Here is a 20,929-nt window from a genome sequence, read left to right on the forward strand (position 1 = left end):
GTTTCCCTTCATCTGAGTCTCTACAGGAGATGTTATTTTAATGATCCTATAATTTGCTTTATTTTCCTTTATGCTTGGTATATTCTGGACGCCAGGCTTACACAACACGTGCGATAATACAGAGGAAGGAGCAGATAGGGAGTTCAGTAATTAGCCTGTAATGCCGAGGAAGAGGATGCAGCTTACATTTCTAATAAGAAACCTGAGGTTCTCCAGCAGCTCAGGGGAAGAGATGCATGTACATGTTAATGAGGACTGCAGAACACCCAGCACTAGTTCAAGGACACTCTCTGCATGGCATTGCACTGGCAAATGTGGGTTAGAGATTTAACTGCTCCAGTGTGCTGCAAAGTCTTTGGTGGAAGGGAAAAAAAAAAGATCAATCAAACTTTGCTAAAACAATTGGATCCATTTTCACCTACTGCTTATAGATAACCTTGAGCAAAATGCCATTTGGTTAGTTGTACAGACCGGAAAGTCCTAAAATGAATTTCTTCAGGCGAGTTTAGATTTGACGAAGTTTCTATCCTGCTTACTTTGATGCGAGTATACCACAAATTAGCATCTGTTACATATATGTATTTTGCTGAAGATTAACGTTTTAGGTGGTTCCAATAACAGTATCTGTTGCAGAATTTCTAGATATGCTACTATATGGAATTGGAAGTACTGGAGATGCTTGTGTTTCCCTTAATCCCTAAAGGCTGCCAATATGTCTTTTAACCAAACCTCACTAATGGGCTTTAAACCTGGATATACATCTTTTTAAGGCAGTGGTTTGGCCGACTACTGACAGCCGGGCTCCTGCTCTAACTACCATGAGTAGAGGAACCTCAGATGTAATTCCTTACATGTCACAAACAGCAGCAACTGCAGCAGATAACGGGGAGGAAACTGTCACCCATCAGCACACTGCAGAGCAATTGCAAGGTATCAATAGGTTCTAATGGCAGCCATAAGCCTGACAAAGGCCTCCATGTAGTAGAAAGCACTACTCAAGTAATGCAGTGTACTCTTCAAGTCATCAACGGATCACATCTTCAAGCCCCTTTCATGGACTAAAAAATACTGTATAAAAAAAAATTTCAACTAAAGTGGAAAAAAAACAAAAAACACATTTTCTCCACAAAAGACCAAAAAAAGGTGATTAAAAAAGTAGCACGTAATAGGTATTACCACATTCTTATCGGCCTAAACAATGAAAACATTCTTTGTTTTGTCGTCTACATGGCACCTTTCGACGTGACACTTGCAGCTAGAGATTGCACTAAAGACTTGCTACATTTCATCTGAATGCATGCGCCTATGATCATGAGTTTTGAATTCCTTGCAAGTATAAAGTTATGGCAACTTGCTAGTCATGTAATGATCGCATTCACTTAAGCTAGGTTGTGACGTAACAGGGCCATGGCGCAATATTTGGCCATATGATAAGCATCACGCCCAAAGATGCCGTGAAGGCCTAGCCTTTAAAGTTCTCTCCTTCTTTAAGTTGGATGTGGCTCTTGACCATCAGCCAAGTTAAACGTGGCTCAAAAGGTATAAAAAGGTGGGGGACCTCTGGACTACGGTGTCAGGAAGCTCAGACATGGTACAACATCTATCTGTGGTAGCAGAAAAACTATGACAGATGACATTAACATGGTGGCAATGACAGCGTGCCGTACTTACCAGGAAGGGTTTGGCTGCTGTCATCATGAGAGGTTACTATGCTAGGTCACAACTCAGAACTACAAACAGCGAGGGGCCAAGCAGGCGATGGGCTGTAAAGTTGCGTTCTAAGTCTCTTCACTTCACATCTGTTTCTCCATAACAAGAAGTAGTTTATTGTGTAACAATTGTGTAAAAGGAGGATGCTGGATGTAGAAATCCGGCTGTGTACATAGGCTGCCGTTATGTATTCATGTAGATTGTATTATTTCGGACTTCAGTTCTCGAATGACAAAGAGCAACTTTCTTTCTCTTGGCCATAGACAAACACAACTCCTCCAATGACATGCCCATAACAAGGTCTTAACCTTTTCCAATCCAATTTGTGTTCTGGTTTTCCTAGGGGGGGGGGGGGGGGCTTACTCTTTCTGCCGTTATACATCGGCGTTATCTGCTGGCTAAAGCCAGTACTGCATGAGGTGACAGGTTGGATAGGCTCTGATCGCAATATACAGTAAGAGAACCCTGACGGACGTCTTCAAACATCGCAGCTGTATAGCCTTAAATCATAATGTCTTCAGACGTCAGACAGTGGATTGGAAAGGGTTAAACACTGAGATCAGATACTATCATAGAAGTGTTGCTAACATAACAATATACAAAATTATTCACAGTCCAATAGTGGCATTTATAGTGAGGTCACTTCTCAAAAGAAAAACTATTTTTTCTTGCATTTTATAGAGGTTTCCTAAAAGAATGGATACGGTGTTTATAGAAAGGTTACTGCATATCATTCCAAATATCTTGAACTAAGAGACAAGTTAAATATAAAGTCAGTGATATAAATCAACCAAGTAAGAAAAGGGATGTAAGACTACGTAAGATGCAGCGGCATGTGAGGCTTCCATTACCAAATGACTGAAGCTGTTCCTTTAATTCAGAGACTCCATGAAACAGAGAAGCCAAATCAGTTTTCCAAATTAATAAACCGTTTTCAACATTGTCATTAGCTTTTATTTACAGTGTAGCCGTGTTAGTAGATTAATACGAGTCCCTGTAACACACCGCAGGGACAAATCATCTGCAGGATATGTGGCGCTTCATCATTCACTAGCTACCACATTTACTGCGATGACAACTGGAATACTTCAAGGGAAATCCTGCTGCGCAACAACTAGACAAAAATATAAAAAGTAGGAAAAAGAACAAAATATCTTATGTGATTTATAGAAGGCAGGAACCGGTCTATAAACCAGCAACATAATATGTCCGTCTGCTGTCCAAAGAGGAACTGAAAAGCAATTAGGGATGAGGCGATCGTTTTGCCCAATTTTCTGATCCCCCAGGCTGGCGAACACAAATGGCAGTTCATACAAAGTGCATAAAGTCTTGTGTACGTCTTCTATGAAGGAGCATAGATAGGATGTTAATCTATAGAGGAGCGTTGGACAGAGTATTTGAGATGTGGGAATTGCATCAAATTACGTAAATAGTGACAAACAGAAATGAAACGCAAAAAAAAAAAAAAAAAGAGGGTTACACTAATTTTACTAGCTACTAGTTGCAAGAAATGCATTTGTATATAAACCTCATAACACAAATATGAACAAGGCGGCATTTTGTATAAACTATAGAATCCCTTTAATATACTGAAGCTTACACTTGTATATAAATCACTGTCTAAGGCCGGGCTCACACGAGAGGGTCGGATTCTACATGCAGGAGGCGCACAGTGGATTCCAGCTGTAAGCCCGGCCAGAGACCCTGCATACGGCACTTAGCTGTATTGCAGATTATATCGGAGGGTCTCAGGCGATCATACGCAATACAAGTTGTTTTTTTGGGGGTGGGATGGTTGGGGGGGGGGGGGGGTAGGAGGAGCCAAAAACAGACACATGTGAGGACACGGATGTTGTATTAAGGTCAGCTCACCACAAGATGAAAACGTCTGTGTGAGCCTAGTAAAACAAACCATAGTGGTAAACATAAAACTATGCGCATAACAGTGAAACATATCCATAGCAAAAAAAAAGGCCCCTCCCATATGGTTGGCTTATGCCAACAAACCCCATCTTGGAGCAGAAGGGTTGTATTCACCTTCCCTGCTCATTCAAGGCCGAAGAGATAATAAAATAGTCCTCAACCCCAAACTTTTTAGGACTGCATTGTATACCCATGGTGGTTCCACCAACCATAAAGTGGTGGGACCAGCCTCAGCCATGACCCTTTCTGCCCGGCCCCACAAGTGATGCTTTATTTTATAGGTGTACATTTGTTAAACGATAGCCTGTCATCACATTTGAATCCCATAAACTACATTATGGAGCTCAAAAAGTGAGGGAGCATGGAGTCTGGGGAGCAGTGTTCATAATCTCCAGGCGCCCCTGTTTCAGCATTGTGTCCCTGTGCAGTTGATGCGCTCACACAGCATGACTTTCTTCATCTGAATCTCCTATTCATCTATAAGGGCAATGCATGCCCAAAAAGAGTCAAGCTGTTGGGGCATGCCACCTTTTGCAGTGACACAACACTGCACTGGAGCATCTGGTGAGTATCAAACTCTCCATACTCCCCAGAGTTTAAACATAATGACAGGTTCCCTTTAAACTGTGCTGGTATGGAGATAGTCTACGTGATATATATGCATACATGATATGTACAAAAGCATAACGTTCAGCATTCTTGTAAGTATTAAAGAGAAACATTACAAAATGGTAAGTTTAACAGAGGTTTTGCTCACCTTTCCGTCATATCGTTTTATGATAAACTGATCCAGGCCTAAATCTGTCAAAATAAGAACACAAAATGTTTTTTTAAAAAGTGTCAATATTGGTCAAACTAAAATAAAACATCAGTTCCTGTAAAACATCAACTGACAAGACATAAAGCCCATTTACATGAAGCAATGATCGCTCAAAGATTGCTTAAAGGACAGTTTGAGTGACAGCTTTGAGCGATCATTTTGCATAAATTATTAATTAGCTACTCAGCTACTTAAGAGCAATTAAGTGTGCAAATGAAGCCTTAGCTGAAAGCAGTTAATAGCCTGAGGGCTCTTATCTGCATTTAGTTCTTTTGTTCTCCAGTGGTAAACAATGTTATCCGCACTCCCTGTGGAGAACTCCTGATAAAGCTTAAGAACGATTTTTAGGTTGGACTGAATTTAAAGATCAGCTAGTGGTGCACGATGGCCGTGCGTTTAGACGCAACGATTATTGCTCAAAACTATCGCTTTTTAGCGATTTTTGAGCAATCATCGCTCCGTGTAAATGGGACTCAACATTAAATAAAATTAACTTTTACGGTTGACATCTGTTAAACTAGTAAAACTGTAAGTCGGTACGGATTGATTTGTGATTGGACAGATTCTAACAAAGTTGATGACAGTTCAGCACATTTGACTCTTAATTTCTAAATTTTATTAGCTTATTGAAGTGATTAAGGGAAGGATAATCATATTGTCCTTCCTGAGCGGAGTGTGCCAGCAGACTCCTCCTGCTCATGTGATGCTGTGCTAAGGTGTTGTGGGATTAGCATCATAAACCATCTCTCAGCAAAGATAAACCCAACATGGAATCTGACCAGTAACAAACTACTCAATAATGATCAAGTTGTGTAAAAAAACAAAAAACAAACCAAAAAAAAACCCACAACTTCTACCATCTCGTGCACAACTATTTTCGAAACAATTGTGAGAGGAGGCTTACAAACTATACTAAATGTACTCCTCATTTTTGATACGATGTAGAAAAAGGAGTAGAGCTACCTCAGTGGTGGTAAGGTAGAGTAGAAGTGAGTTGGTCCTTCTCAGGTATCTTGATGGTGAAGTGACGAGAGAGGTCCTGTATATGCATGGGGTGCTGGGCAAAGCCAACCCAGGAACTGTTCAACCCGTGGGTGGATAAAAGTTTGCATGAAGCTGTGTAGACCAAAAGGCTAGGAGTAAGGCTTGACCCCTTAATGGACATGCACATACACAGGTGTTGTCATTCATAATTAAGTTTTTATTCATGGTGCCAGCTCATAAAACATGTTTCGAAGTAACGCAATACATAGTCTTTAGTACGGCTGGGGACACACTATCCATATATAAGTAACATACTATTCTCCTTTAACTCATAACCCCCCACTCTCCTATGTTACATTTATATGTATTCGTGTGTCCACAGCAATACGGAGGATAATTTATTGTGCTGCTTCGGTTTTGTGAGCTGCCACCATCAATAAAACACCTATGTATGTGTATGTCTATTAAAGGGTCGCACCTCCCTGTCAGCCTTTTGGTGTACACTAGAGTTGAGCGAACTTACTGTTCAGAGCTTGATGCTCGTTCGAGTATTAGCATACTCGATGGTGCTCGTTACTCGAGCGGGCATCACGGCGTGTTGGACCCCGCCCTAGTTTTGGCCCCTCCCTGCTGCACACGTCAATGGTAGTTTGTTGAGAGAGGGAACACGAGAGGTAACGAGAACACGGGAAAAAAAAATAAAAAGAACGGCAACGGGCGGGTCCCATACAAAAACGCTCGAGTCTCCCATTGAAGTCAATGGGATTCGTTACTCAAAAAGAGCTCCCGAATTTTACGAAAAGCATTTTGCTAAATAAATCTACCCCAATTTTATGGCAACCTGCAGTTACTACTCAACTGATAAGCAGCCTAAATCACCATAGCAAAGACCCCGGGAAAATGCTAATTAGTTGGGACCCTGAAAAAAAAAAGCTTTCAGAAGTGATTACTCAAAGTGTTTTGTTTGCTTAAAAGTGTTTTTTCTCTTTTTTTAATTGGAATTCACATATGTTTGAAAAAAAAAAACAAATAATGAGTTTACATAAATAACTGCTGGGAATATTGTGTGTAATTTCAAGCAACATCTGGCGAATCATCAGCACACCTCTCACGCTGGAATATTAGCCAAATAATGCAATAATTTCCATCATTACAAGGGAGCCCATCTGCCACAAATCCATGGATCTTTCAATGATTTTGCATTATGTTCCACATCAAAGGCTGTAGCGTAAAAACTCACAGCTCTTACCCAGATGTTTTTGTGATTAAATTTACATAAACATATATATTTCACACTATAGTAATTTCTATGCAATTTTCCGTTATGTTGTCTTGGACAGACAAGAATCTCCCAATCAAATCCTGCTTAGAGACCCGTTTGTAAACTACAGATCACATCCACCCCTATAAGGGTGCCCATGTATGCCGTGGGCGATCCAATCTAACCATAGAAGGACCACCGGTACTTGCCAGGCCAACTGGAATAGTAGCAAATCTAGGTGCTAACAGGCAGTCAAAGGATGATCCACATGTATTTGAGAGGATCGACCATAGCACAGGCACCCGAACTAGAACACACCAATATGTATCGAGGTGATGCTATATCCTGCTTGAGAAACCAAACTAAAAGAAAAAAAATCAATTTTAAAATAGAGAATCTTCCAGTTCTAGTCTTAACTGTATCAAGGGGTTTATCATTTTGACTTGGGAGTGGTGGGGTTGTTCACATCACATCTCTAAAATATAAGGTTAGCATATAATTATATTTACTAGAGATGAGCGAGCATACTCGCTAAAGGCAATTACTCGATCGAGCATTGCCCTTAGCGAGTACCTGCCCGCTCGGGAGCAAAGATTCGGCGGCGAGCAGCGGGGGAGAGCAGGGAGGAACGGAGGGGAGATCTTTCTCCCTCTCTCCCCCCCGCTCACTGCCGCAACTCACCTGTCACCCATGCCAGCAGCCGAACCTTTTCTTCCGAGTGGGGAGATACTCGCTAAGGGCAATGCTCGATCGAGTAATTGTCCTTAGCGAGTATGCTCGCTCATCTCTACTATTTACGTTTATCTAAGTACATTGAAAAAACATATGCAAATTTTCAACATTTACTATTTTCAGTGTATGTTAAAATCTAACCATACATTTCCTTAGATTTGTGTCCATTTAAAAAAAAAAAAAAAGTGCACGGTTTTCACTGTCAATTCTCTTTTAAATTAAGTTCTGTATAACGTATATTAAATGAATGAAAAAGTACAGCTTTACATTCACCAACATTTAATAATAGCTGTAATATTAAAGCGTATACAAAGCATGCTATGCTAGACTTCTCTATCCCATAAAATGTGAACAAAACTAAAAGGAGAACAAACGTAATCGAAAGCATGCACTTCTGAACGAAGTCTGACCAATTATAGTTTATGGTTATGTCAAGCAACGGGTTTTAAAAAAAATTTTTTATAAAGCGTAAGTGCTGCTTCTGCTATTCAACCTAGCAATCACATGATCACTGGGTGCCCACTAGCACGGTAAAGCTGCAGGGTCTTAGCAGACCCAGATCAGCTCTGGGCGCTCCGGTCTGTTTTTATTTTGAATTTTTATATAATGTGAATTGCCCCCAAAAAGTATTCTATGAAGTCACAGTGGACATCGATGTAAAAGGAAAAAAAAAAAAAAAAAAGAGAAAAGTTACAAAAATATAAAAAATTGTAAATTAGAAAATAACCCACCAACCTAAACAGTAGTCATTTGTGCCCTGTAATCAGAGAGTATAAAAATCATACATCTAAACGTCTGGAAAAAAATTAGGAACCCCTTCCTGTACTTTTAGCGAAAAAAATGCTAATTTACAACAAAACAATTTTTTTAAAGTTTTTTTACCACTTTAAGACAAGTTGTTTTGCAGGGTCATCACTGACTAGTTTATTTCACCAACAAAGTAATGACTTTAAACCAGTGTTCCCAAACTCCAGTCCTCATGGAGCCCCAACAGGTCATGTTTTCTGGACTTCCTCAGTATTGCACAGGTGATGTAATTATTGTCAGTGCCTCAGGTGTCCTTACTAGAGGAGATCCTGAAAACATGACCTGTTGGGGGGCGATGAAGACTGGAGTTAGGAAACACTGGGCTAGATAGAAATAAACCACTGGACTCCATAAAATTTGGGATCAGAAATTTTATTACTTTGCTTAAGAAAATGAATGGTAAATAACGATTTAAAGGGAAAGGACTGTCAATCAGCTACTTGTATCTAAGCTTCTAGTTATATCATTGTGTCATGTGCATTTAAGATTCTGGCTTTAACTGTCCATCTTGTCTACAGTCAGCCATCTTATAAGATTCAGTTTAATTCTCTTTGCAAACTAGCTAGTGCCTCCTCTAAGCATCTCATGCCCTTCCACGCAATTCTTTTACAAATGGAGATAGGAATTTTCTAGGCGTGCAGCCAGCATCACTAGTGCAGCGATAGTCATGAAACATATCTAATGGTTATGTCTTAAATTCAGTGAGAAAATGTATTGTTTGTCTCTTTTTCAATCAAATGTCCGTTTCTCATGTCTACACTTGCTATATGTTTAGTCTATGTACGTGCTATGCAGCAATTCCTGCTATCATTTAGCCCCTCGATATTTCTCAAAACAACTTGTATACAGCTTTGGCATAAAGCCACTCCCTTTCTTTCTCCATAAAGGTCTATGTTTTTTAGAATAAACCTTAGAATTTTCTGGACTACAAAGAAGTATCTGTGTGTCACCGATTCTGATTTTGCAGGCCTGCTTAAACTTCACTACTAATTTGGAGCCCAAGCAATATATTATTTTGGGTTCCCCGGAATATCCCTAGCATGCAATATATGGTTAAGACATATACGACAAGTGAAGAAAAACTGCAAGATAAAAAAATGTAGCACTTACTGGGTGTTGAGATTAACTTGCAAACCCAAACCCTTGATGCAACTGTGTGTGTAACCATGATATAACCCTTGGCTCGCTCAGTCCATTGGACTGACAGGTGGCCATTACTTCTTTGACAAAAAAACACAAGGCATTCTAGAGTGACCATTTCATCCGAGCTGTACAACATTTCACTTGTCACCAGTACTAGAACAGCAGCATGGGGCTTAGAACAACATCTAATGACCTTGTCATCTCTTAAAGGGTAACACGTCTGACCTTTCGAGAACACGCTATTTGGCAGCTGGGAGTCTTGTTTTCAGTTTCTAGGCTATTTTCTAAAGTAATGGTTTTACAAGGTAAGTAATTTAACCAGTTAGACTGCAGACAGACATTTTATTCATTTCCTAATGGTATTTGTTCAGAGCAATACATAAGCAAATGGAAGAATTTCCCATTGATTCTAACAAAAAGCTATAATGTAAGAGGACAAAAGCAGTTTAAATGACAATGTCACTGCTCAAAAAATTAAGGAGACCACTTAAAAGGAGTTGTACGAGTTGTATAAAAGTATATGTTTAGTTATTGCTCTCTATGTCCAAACATGATAAAAGCCCCTATTCGCACATCTCCAGCGCCAAATCCTCCTGTCTCCCCTCGGGAGCTGTGCTTCCAGGCTGCAGTCAATCATACCCTTCAGCAGTTAAGACTCTGCAGCCTGTAAACAGATCTGGCATAGAGTAAGGGGGTGCTGCAATGGACATGGGGAACCAGAAGAGGTGATTATAACTTATTATGGTTGAGCATGGAGAAACACGGATTAAAAATACCTAACGCAGACCATGCCTTTAAGCATCACAGTATAAGCCCATCATTTAACTTCAGGATATAAATCTGTCCAGTTAGGGAGCCCAGACTCCATGAAGACTACATTAGGGCCAGACAACCTGTAGTGGTACCTGTACTCCCAACCCAACACCACGCAACTTGACTGGCATTTGCAAAAACACCAACATTGGCAGAAAAGGGCACACGATCACCCCAATATAGCCCTAAAATATGGTGTGCTTTGTATTCTCTTAAAGGGCCACTTCCACAATTTTTCCCCGTTTATTGTGTAACTAGTTCCCCCAATATGTATGTCAGCTGGTATTACCTTAGCTAGTTATTCCTTCCCATCTGAAAATTCTTTGAATCGTTCTCTTAATTTGGGTTATGTGATCTCATTACGACTGTTGTGTCCCTCTATTCTCACCAGTTGTCACCATTTTAGTCACCAGAACTTTTTGTATAAATGAAACAGTATGGACTGTACCACACCGGGTCTTCACAGGGAGGGCAAGAGAGAACCTCTCAATATAGCTATTGAATCAGAGACTGTTATCATTCAGGTATAATGAAGGTATTGTGAGGTCATCCTCTCTGAATGTATACTTATGGTGCTTAGCATATTCAGAAGAATATAGAAAGTAATGATAAACACACTGTTTTCTCAGCAGGCAGCGATGGTACTAGCTGCAACTGATAATATGATGCTGTGCTGATACATTATGAGACTGCTAGTACAGCATTTAGGAGGAGAAAGCTAGAAAGCAACTCCTAATCAGGTGGTGTCTGATAGGCATCAGACAGGATGCTGCACTGCATGGAATTGACTAACATATATAGGGGATGCCCAGAGTTTAACAATCATGTGACGGGAGTAGTGATGGAAAATATGTGTTATTACTGGAGTGGTCTTCTATTTTTTTTGAGCAGTATATTTCACAGAGCAGTCTATAAGACCTAGAAATTGGAAGTGGAGAGAAACATTGTATTGTTTTTTTACATTAGCATGGTGTGATAACTCAAAAAGCTCTGTGTGCTATCATACAAGGTTGTGTATAAGTCTACTGTTAATATTAACATAATCCTTCTGACAGGGTTGTCGCAGAGAGAGAGGGGAGAGCCTGATCGATCCTGCCGCTATCACCAATTTATCACGGATCGACTAATCTGAGGGCTCTCACTGTTATGACCACTTGTCACGACATAGCCTTGAGCGATCTCTCTAGAAGGATTTTAAGTGCGGAGTCATTAGAAAAACAGGTGGATTTGTACCCAGCTTTCCCTAGCTCCTGCACGCATGCAGAACAAAAGCTCAAATCACCCCCTAATCCAGTCTAACGCCTCCAGCACTCTACAATTCCCACACACTCGCTGCCACCACCAACTTTTGTTTCTTAGGTAGGCTGGAACCCAGACTTATGAATTAACAATCTTCTGAACTATGGTTCGTTTTAAAAAAACAGACAAGGCTTGACTAATAAATTGCAGATTTATTCTAAAAAAGACTAACTCCTAAATCTTTATTTAAATAAAAATATACAGAAAAAGATTTACAGGTATACACAACAGACAGTACCTAAAATAAACAAGGAAGAAAAAAATAACAGATTTGGGATGTTCGTCCTAAGGTTCTGATTGTGCGGAGTCACTGGAAACAAACGGGAAAGGCAATACACCGTTGCACAGCTCCGATGGTCTAACACTGGGTCACTCTGCCCCCCTAGTTCTTAAAGTTTCCCCACAACACACCTGCCCACACCCCCTCTGAAGTCATTCAAAGTGGGGTGGAGTAAACGCATACGTACCCGTGCAATACCATAATTCCCCATTTTGACCATATCTCCACAAGAGATCCCCTAATTCCTCCTCATCTGAGGAATCCCTAGTCGCACCCTCCTGATCGACTTCTGACTGCAAAAACAACTTCCCTCAGAGTCAGAATCTACCCCTCTGCTACAAGGTCTCTTACCACCCGAGTAGTAGGTGTAGAGGAGGGAGCCACTCTTTGAGAGGCCAAGGCAGACCAGACTTCACCAGCATCTCCATATCCTCCATAAAGCCCGCTGACTCCTCTTTAACCATCTGGGCTATACAGATCCTGCACAGTAATTTGTGGTATTCATGCTGTAATCTCCTCATGCAAGAACAACATTTTTTAAGCTTAGGCTTTGAGGATCCTGTGGATTTGTCCGCCTATAAAACACAGTAAGGCAGTAAAAACCCTGTGCTTAACAGAAAACGCTGTTTGTGAGGTGCCCCACGGGCTCCTTACACCACCAGAGATCACAGCCTGTATGGGGGTTTCAGACACTGGAACACTAATCCTAGGTAACGTAGTACTGCAGGCTTACTCAGAAGGATTGAATAAAACTGCAGCAATTCCGAGATTACAAGCATGGCTACTGTTTTCTCTTGGTTCCTTTTGAATTTGCCGCCTTCCAGAGCTTGCCCTGCCCCATCACGAGACACCGACACGTCAGTCATGTGACCTAAACCCCCCATCCCCGAGGTTGATGACACAACCTGGAAGTACCACGGACCGCCAGGACCCAGGCAGGGAGACAAGACGCCCGGCGACCAAAAGAGGAGGTCAGGAACATCCCCACACTTGCCTCTCTTACACTAGGCTCCACTGTGGGAACGAACCGGCCTGGGAGGGCTACCTTACTCTACAGCCGACCGAAGGAGACGCTCAGGAAGGGAGTGCTGCTCTCTTTCCAGTCACTCCGATCCACAATCGCCTAGCCAGGAACCCAGAGGGCTCCCAGCACCTTATCGGATTACCTTCCTCTGACAGGACAGGAAAATACTGAGGAAGGTGGGGAATGGGGGAAGCTTTAATTAAACTTCTCAGTGTGTTTCCTGTCCTTTTAGGGGAAGATAATCTCAGCAGGTGCTGTCGTGGAGACAATAGGTAAAATAAAGGGTGCGTTATTTTTTTTCACCTTTGGTACAGGCATAAATAAAAAGTTATGTCAACAAATAAATGCATTGCGGTACTATTTACTCAGCTTCTTACCAGATAATGATCTATACGAATCTAATACCAAGCAAATGTAACTTAGCCGAGAGCCTGACAATTGTAAACACAGACAGATGTATAAAACCGCCTAGTAATTACAGAAATAGTATGGAACTTAGGCTTTCAGTAACAAATGTAGCTGGCGGCCCATTTGCTGGAACACTGCCTGCATGGATGAATGTATACAAGCTGACAAATTGCTCTTCGGTGGTGCTGATAGCTGAGATAATTGTTATATTTCCCTGTGCCCGTCTTCCTCTTAAGGCTTTCACCTGTCACTTTGGGCCTGATGATGGAAGCAGCTGCTGTGTCCTATTTGTTTCCTTACTTGTAACACACTTAATAAAACTACTTGGCTGCCTCACAAATGTTTCTTCATCTTCTGGGAGCGAACTGATGAAACAAACTTCCATTGAGTTAATAAGGAACGTAAATGAGTTCTCTAACCTTCAGCATTTGTATGTACAAACAATATCCATCTTGGATTCTGTCAGAAAGCGGTTTGTACGGAAACCTTTAAATACAATGTTTTCTGTAGCATAAAACACAAAATTGTAATAACTTGTTATTAATGGTGATGTGTTGGAAAACACAGCAGAAATAGCGGTTTGGAGCTGAATGGAGGAAAATACTCAGAGCCAAGATAAATCTGGTTTACATTCTGCTGATGTTAAAGTTATTGGACAAAACTAAACACGGGCAATCTCACAAATGGGGTGAGGCTAATTTCTACATGGAAGCTTCTAGCAGAGCAAATGATTACAGCATACCTATATATTCAGATGACCTTTCAGAATAAGCTGCCATATGTACATGAGGAATAAGACTTTCTGCCCACTCTATAGCCTGCAATTATTTACCATTTTCTCTCTCTGCATGCTCCTCTAATTGTTAGTTTTCGCTGAGCTGGAGGGTGGAGACTAGCTGTTATGATGTGTTTTATACGGAAGTTAGAGACGCTCCTCTTTCCCTGTCTCTCTGCATCACACCATCAGAAACAGCAGAATGGAAGACATTATACAGCAGTACTGAGCAGTATAGATGTGAATTCAGCATTTGAATTAGATAAAACACTTACTAGAAGCTGAAGCCCTTTCTCTTTAGGAGTCTCTCTGCCCCTGTCACCCTCCAGCAGCTCCTTCCCCCCCTTTTCCATAGGTAGAATGAACCAGCACCAAGTCAAGACAACTACTGCAAGCTATCTTGGACTCTCTGCAACTAAGGCCGCCTGCACAGGGGCGGAAATCCCGCGGCGGGATTTCCCACGGGATTTCCGCCACTGAAAGCCTGCATAGGAGTGCATTACAATACGCACTCCTATGCAGACGGCCGCGGGAAATATCGCGCAGCAAACAAACCGCGGCATGTCCTATTTCTGTGCGGGGCTCGCAGAGCCCTGCACAGAAACGTCACCCACCCGGCCGCCGGCTCCGGTCTGCGCATGTGCCGGCTGCCCGTCAGCCGGCACATGAAAGAGCCAGGGCCGACGGGCGCGGGTGAGTACGCGCTCCTCCCTGCAGGCGCTCGGGTCGGGTCCCGCGGCAAGAATTCTCGCCGCCGGATCCGACCCGCCCGTCTGCAGGCAGCCTAAAGATTGACTTCACATGACAGCAGGCAGTGGACAAAGATCGAAGAAAGTGAAACCCCTAGTGACTAGCACTTTAGAATATTTTAGCACAAAGACATCACTTTAACTAAATTAAGCAATTTGCACTTTTGCTTGTAATCACATTAGCCATCAGAAAGCACATGTTTGTTGGAAAGATAGTGACTACGCAAAGCAAATTTGGCAACATTTTCTAAAATGCATGTAACTATAGAGTTCAATATAGTGCCCCAGATTCATTAATGCTGAATTTGGAGTTACAGTCAGGACCGTGTGGTGTCCCTCAGCCATTCGTGGTCGGTGGAAGTGTAATAAATTAGCATACACAGCAAAATAGCTTGCACGGCTGAAAAAAAACACGTCCATCAAGTTCAGTTTATTACTATCCTGCAATGTTGATCCTTAGGAAGGCAAAAAACAACAATGAGAAGCCATTTTTCCTCATTTTAGGGGGAAGAAATTCCTTCCCGACTCCAAATCTTGCAATTAGAATAACTCCCTGGATCAACACCCCTTTTAAAGTAGAATATAACATGTAATACTGTTGCACTCAAGGCATCCAGGCATCTCCTAAACTTTTAGTGACTTTGCCATCACCATGTGCTTAGGCAGAGAGTTATATAATCTCACTGCTCTTACAGTAGAGAACCCCCTTCTATGTTGGTGTAGAAACCATCTTTCCTCTGTCTAGATGCAGAGAGCGCCCCCTTGTTACTGCCCTTGGTATAAATATTCCTTCGCACATTATTCACCTGCATCACAATGTGCTATTTAGCACCCATTGAAGAAAAAGATAAGAATTTTCATAGCAATTTCAGCCACATTCACCAAGGTTATATATCCTGCATCAAACACTGGGTACAACTCACTGGGCATACTACACATTTATCTGCCCTCCTTTTGATTCTACACAACACTATTGTCAGAAATCTGCAGCCAAAACACTGATATTTGCTGAGGAGTGGCATGCAGATTTGCACAAAGATTAGGTCCATTGGAATTCATCAGAGCGAATCTGCAACTTACAGTGTGGAATTCGCATCTGTAGTCCACACATTGTGACCTAAAGTACCCCATTCACATAGATTGTGCCTACACACTGACAGAAGTCCATTTATGACCATCGGATTACATATTCTCAGTCGGCACCACTAGTGCATTGCCAATTTATTATCATGCACCTTTGCTGTATCTTTTTTCAAGTATGTCATTGATCAAGATTAAACTGGTATAAATCTCCCATAAACATTTTTCTAGGGCTGATTTTATGCAGGAATCGTTCATCTACAGCAAAAAAAAAAGGGTTGGATCAGAAAAAACATTTGGCAAAAGTAAAATCTAATTCGGAGCAGATTCACCAAAGTTATGTTTGGACCAGGAATCATGTCCCATCAATAGGCTATACAGGGTGTAGTCAAGAAAGATTGATCCAGCGCTACAGCTCAATACTGGTGTCCTATAATGAACAATAGTGTACTGGCTACTTAGGAAGGCACGGATGAGCTACATGATTTTATGGTGCATGGACCCTGGATTTTAATTTTGTGTTGTGGCCCCTATAAGAGATGGAGAGTAAAACCCAATTGTAAAGTTGAAAAACAGCGTGTGAAAACAGAAGCTTTCGGCATCCGAGTCTCGTGGGACAGCTGCTAAGACCTAAGTAAGAATATCATACTCGAAGTGGCCTCCTTCAGCTACGATACATCGATGCGGACTTTCGACAGTGTGGTCCAAGGCTGATGAAATCACTGCAGCATCATGTTAGTGTGTTCCTGCGATTCAGCGCAGATGCATTGCAAATTGCTAGTAAGACCATGACCCAATCAGAAGATAATGCAAATGGGTTGGAATTCGTTGGACCCGTGTTCATTCCAGGGACTCTCCATGTGAATGGGTACCTGAATCTCCAGCAGATTTCCTGGATGATCTGCCCAGTCGCAGCTTAAGGAGACCACATAAAGTCCACTTTCTTTACTTCAATCATAGCAGCGGCCCTACAGGACTCCGACGCATGCGGAAAGCAGATTTCTACTTCTCACATACTATTCTTCAACTTTGCAATTAGGTTTAAGTTTCTGCCTCTTACAAAGACCACAACACAAAACTGAAATCCATGTTCGGGGGTCCACAATACCATTATGTAGCACATCCATATCTTCTTATTCAAGTACGCCATTGATATTTCAATATAGGACACCAGTATTGAGATGTAGCGCTCTATCAGTCTTTTTGACTACACCCTATATTAAAATAGCGATCGTACAGAAAAACAGCACCTGAAAAGCAAGAGGTTTTAAATAAATTTCGACATTACTAGTCCAACTATAAAATGGATAAGACATTCATCAGTACACCCCATAGGGTTACGTTAATACTGGTGAAATGTCTATTGTATATGGTATGTGCATATTGCTGGATTGAAAACACATTCTGCGCTCCTTGTATCTGCTCTTACAGTACGGTATTGAAGTTGCAGCATCATAGCAAGCAGTGGCAGTCGTTTCCACAATACGTTCGCTTAAAACTTTCAATTTCAAACTGAATGTTTCAAGTACATATTTCAAGTAACGGAAGATTTCAAATTCTGCACTGTTGTCCGGAAAGGAGTCCAACCCTTATTTTAATCCCCATTTATATTTTTCAGCGTTGTGACAATTAAGCCTTAGTGGGAAAGTGGCATGTAAAAAAACGGTGAACACTAAAATCCAAACTACATTTCATTACTTAACCGATGGGTACTAGCACACTGGCAATTAAAAATTGTGCCTGAGATTCCCAGAGAATGCAGGCATTTATACTGAGCAATTAATGTTCAGATTTCCAAAATCCAGCAAGAATATGAACGATGATCAGTACTTAGTAATCCAATTTGTCCCAGAAGAGTATCCTACCTTCATGTGAATGGAGCCATTACGCAACCTCCAAAATGGGACAAATCCTACTTGAGCAAGACCAACCGTGGTTGTAATACTGCAGGTGCATTTTGCCATTACTACTCACTTTCTGGTTGCTTCTCATTGGGCGTTATGGATCTCACAAAGTCTTGAGGGGTCATAAAGACTTCTGCCTCTCCAGATTCATGTATCACTTTCAGGGTTGCAAAGTACCGGAAGATCTTGTCTGGAGTTGAATACGCTCGAATTCGATTCTCATATTCCATCACCTAAAGTAACAAAGAATATACATAAGCATCTGTTTATATTGATTATTCCCTGGCGCATACATAATGGGAATCTCACACTCTCGTGTAGAAAATAATCCCCCCTCCCCAAATATATGCAATCGTATGTCATACAGTCGCTGTATCACCTATTAAATACTGTGTGCATACACTTCTTTGTGGGATGCCAATACACTGAAAACCAGTGAAGTACAGGTAACAAAAGGAATGTCCTCACATAGCGCCCCCCACAACTGACAGATGGAAAACGTATTATGTGAATATAGGCTACAAAACCCAATCATTCCCTTTTTGAAATATTGGACACAAAGAAATACACAATTTATAGCATTTCGCTGAATGTTTGTTAACAAAATAACACAATTTCTGATAAGTTTTATGTTTACAAACAAAAACAGACAAATAGTAACCATTGTATTTATGTCATTATGGCCGCCTGCAGACAGCCGGGTCGGATCCCATGCCCCTGCAGAGGCCTGCGGCTCACTGGTGTCTACCATCTCTGCTATGCGCCGGCTACTGGCCAGCCGGCGCTCGCTCAAAGTGGCGCCAGCCCGTCACTACTGACATTTCTGTGCGGGCCTCTGTGAGACCCGCACAGAAAAAGAACATGCCACGATTTGTTTTCTCGTGGACAATTCGCGACTGTTTGCATAGGATTGCGGTTTGTAAAGCAATCCTATGAAGGTGGGCATGGGCGGAAATTCAGTGGGAAATCCTGCCGCGAAATTGCCACCAGTGTGCAGGAGGCCTAAATAGTGTAAAAAAAAAAAAGCTTTCACTTACAAAAATGGGGGTTCTGTAGTCCGGCAGAACTGTAACGCAGGTGACTATAAGGCTGGGTCCACACGGGGGGGATGTCCAGCAGAAGGTCTTGAGCGGCATTTCCTGCAGATCAGTCATGGAGAGCCTGCCTCCACAACCACAGCATTTGGTGCAGGTTTCAACGCAAATTCCTCTGCGGAATTCACCCCCTCATTGACAATAGGTGAATTCCGCGGCAAAGACTGTGATACAATTGACATATTGCTGAGTTTAATTCCGTGCCACGTCATTTTTCGCACAGGTTTGATGAGCGTTATTTCCGCAGCTTGTGAACAAGACTTTGAAAATCTCTTAGACTTCGCTGTTACTGTAAATGTCAGGGAATATCCGCGCGGACCCTGCTTCTGTCCCGTGTGGACCCCACCTAAAGATTACAAGAGTAGACCCCCTGGGACAGATTTGCTGAGGATTTTCTGTGCAGATTTGTGCATGAAAAATCCGTACTGGTTTAAAGTGGCAGCAGATAAAATTTTATACAAATCTCATTGACACGTCGTGGACATTTTGCACGTGTGAATCTGCAGTACGACAACTTGTGTTGCAGATCTGTTATGGACTTTCTCTATTGATTTGAATAGTGAAATCAAAAACTACAAAGATATCCGCTATGAAGTGTCATGTTACAGATTACGTATGCATCTGCCGCAATATCTACAAGTACTGATTTCGAGCCCACTGACTTTCTCTCACAATACACACTGGCAAAAATCTGTGCAGATTTGATGCTTTGGATTTCCCTGTTGACTTTGTGGAAATTTCCCACTACAAATCCATGTCGTGCGCATTTACCCCAAGTTACCCTAATGGAGGTCTGACACAGCCCTACTCTAACGCAATAGGAATCTATTTAGGATAGGAAGAAAGCCTTGGAACAAATGTCTTTATTCTAAAGGGAAGCAATATAGCTCAATATAACAGCCAGCAGCTCACGTTTACCATAATGTTAGCCCACATCCACTCAAACTAATGTGATTGCCATCACCTCCTCCATCGCTCATACATGAAGTGCTCAGAGACCAAGATGGAGCCTACTGATCAAAGCAATTTTTTTAATCCCCCCCCCCCCCCCAAAAAAAGCAACCCACAAACCATCCTTTTTTTTTTTTTTTTTTTTTTTTTTTTTTACTTAAAACCCACATTCAAGGAGAATCGGTCACCTACATTTAGCCCTATAGTTTATGGGCTGGAAGTAGGTGACCTGCTGGTTACAGTAATGTATGCGTTATACTTACCTCCCCTATTGTGAGGGCTAAAAGTCGCCGCTGAATGCATTGAACGGGGCTGCCAAGTAGTGCGCCCGTTTTAATTTATAACGGAAGGACTACTCTGCAGCACCACTCAACACATTGAGAGCTGGCTTTCGGCGCTCACACTGGGGGAAACGACAGAGAAGGCAAGTATAACGCTTACATCCTCAGACTTGGCGGGTCACCTACTTTCAGCCCATAAGGGTTAAAAATTTCAGCGGGTCACCTACTTTCAGCCCATAATAGGGTTAAAAAAAAGTGACAGGATCTCTTTAATCTTAACCCTTTAACGACCAGCCCATAGTGTTTTTACGTCCTCCCGAAGTGGGCTTTATTCTCTGAGGACGTAAAAACATGTGTCCTGCAGAGAATAAAGCCCCACGGGCTCTGGAAGTGACAGCTCCATGCTGTCGGTGTCCACAGGTAGCCAACAGCATGGAGCTGTCATCCCGGGCTGTACGGACCCCCCCTCCCCCGGCATTGCGATCGGCGCTATCCAATGGATAGCGCCGATCGCAAAAAAGGAAATAAAACTGCAAAAAAAGTGACATTCAGCTGCCCTGATGGATCGGATCCATCGGGGCAGCTGAAATTACTCACGGAGGTCCGCCGCACGACTCCCGGCTCTCCCGATGCTCCGGGCCCCGTAGCCGTCCTTCTGCGCATGCGCGCCAGGCAGCATTACGTCAGCCGCATACGCAGAAGGCCCGGCGGCGCGGGAAATTTAAAATCCCCTGGCTCCCGGCTCCTGTAGGTAGCCGGGAGGCAGGAGATGTCAGCGGGGACCGCGATCGCCGTTATACAATGGATAACGGCGATCGCGGAAAAGTGGAGAAAAAAGTACAAAAAAAAGGAAAAGCTTCACCTCCCCTCATGGATCGGATCCATGAGGGG

The 20,929-nt window shown here is 42.1% G+C and overlaps 1 protein-coding gene across 1 annotated transcript in view; it reads right to left on the bottom strand.

Annotated features, from left to right (window-relative positions):
• MICU1 (mitochondrial calcium uptake 1) overlaps positions 1-20,929 on the bottom strand; it is a 275,102-nt gene that overhangs the window by 192,031 nt on the left and 62,142 nt on the right. Inside the window, exons 4-5 of the mRNA XM_066600576.1 lie at positions 17,783-17,945; positions 4,391-4,434 (exon numbers count right to left, since the gene is read on the bottom strand). Of these exons, the coding sequence (XP_066456673.1) occupies positions 4,391-4,434; positions 17,783-17,945 (207 nt within the window). The remainder of the gene's footprint in view (positions 1-4,390; positions 4,435-17,782; positions 17,946-20,929) is intronic.

This window comes from Eleutherodactylus coqui, chromosome 4 (genome assembly GCF_035609145.1).
Source record: "Eleutherodactylus coqui strain aEleCoq1 chromosome 4, aEleCoq1.hap1, whole genome shotgun sequence".
In the NCBI taxonomy this organism is placed as follows: Eukaryota; Metazoa; Chordata; class Amphibia; order Anura; family Eleutherodactylidae; genus Eleutherodactylus; species Eleutherodactylus coqui.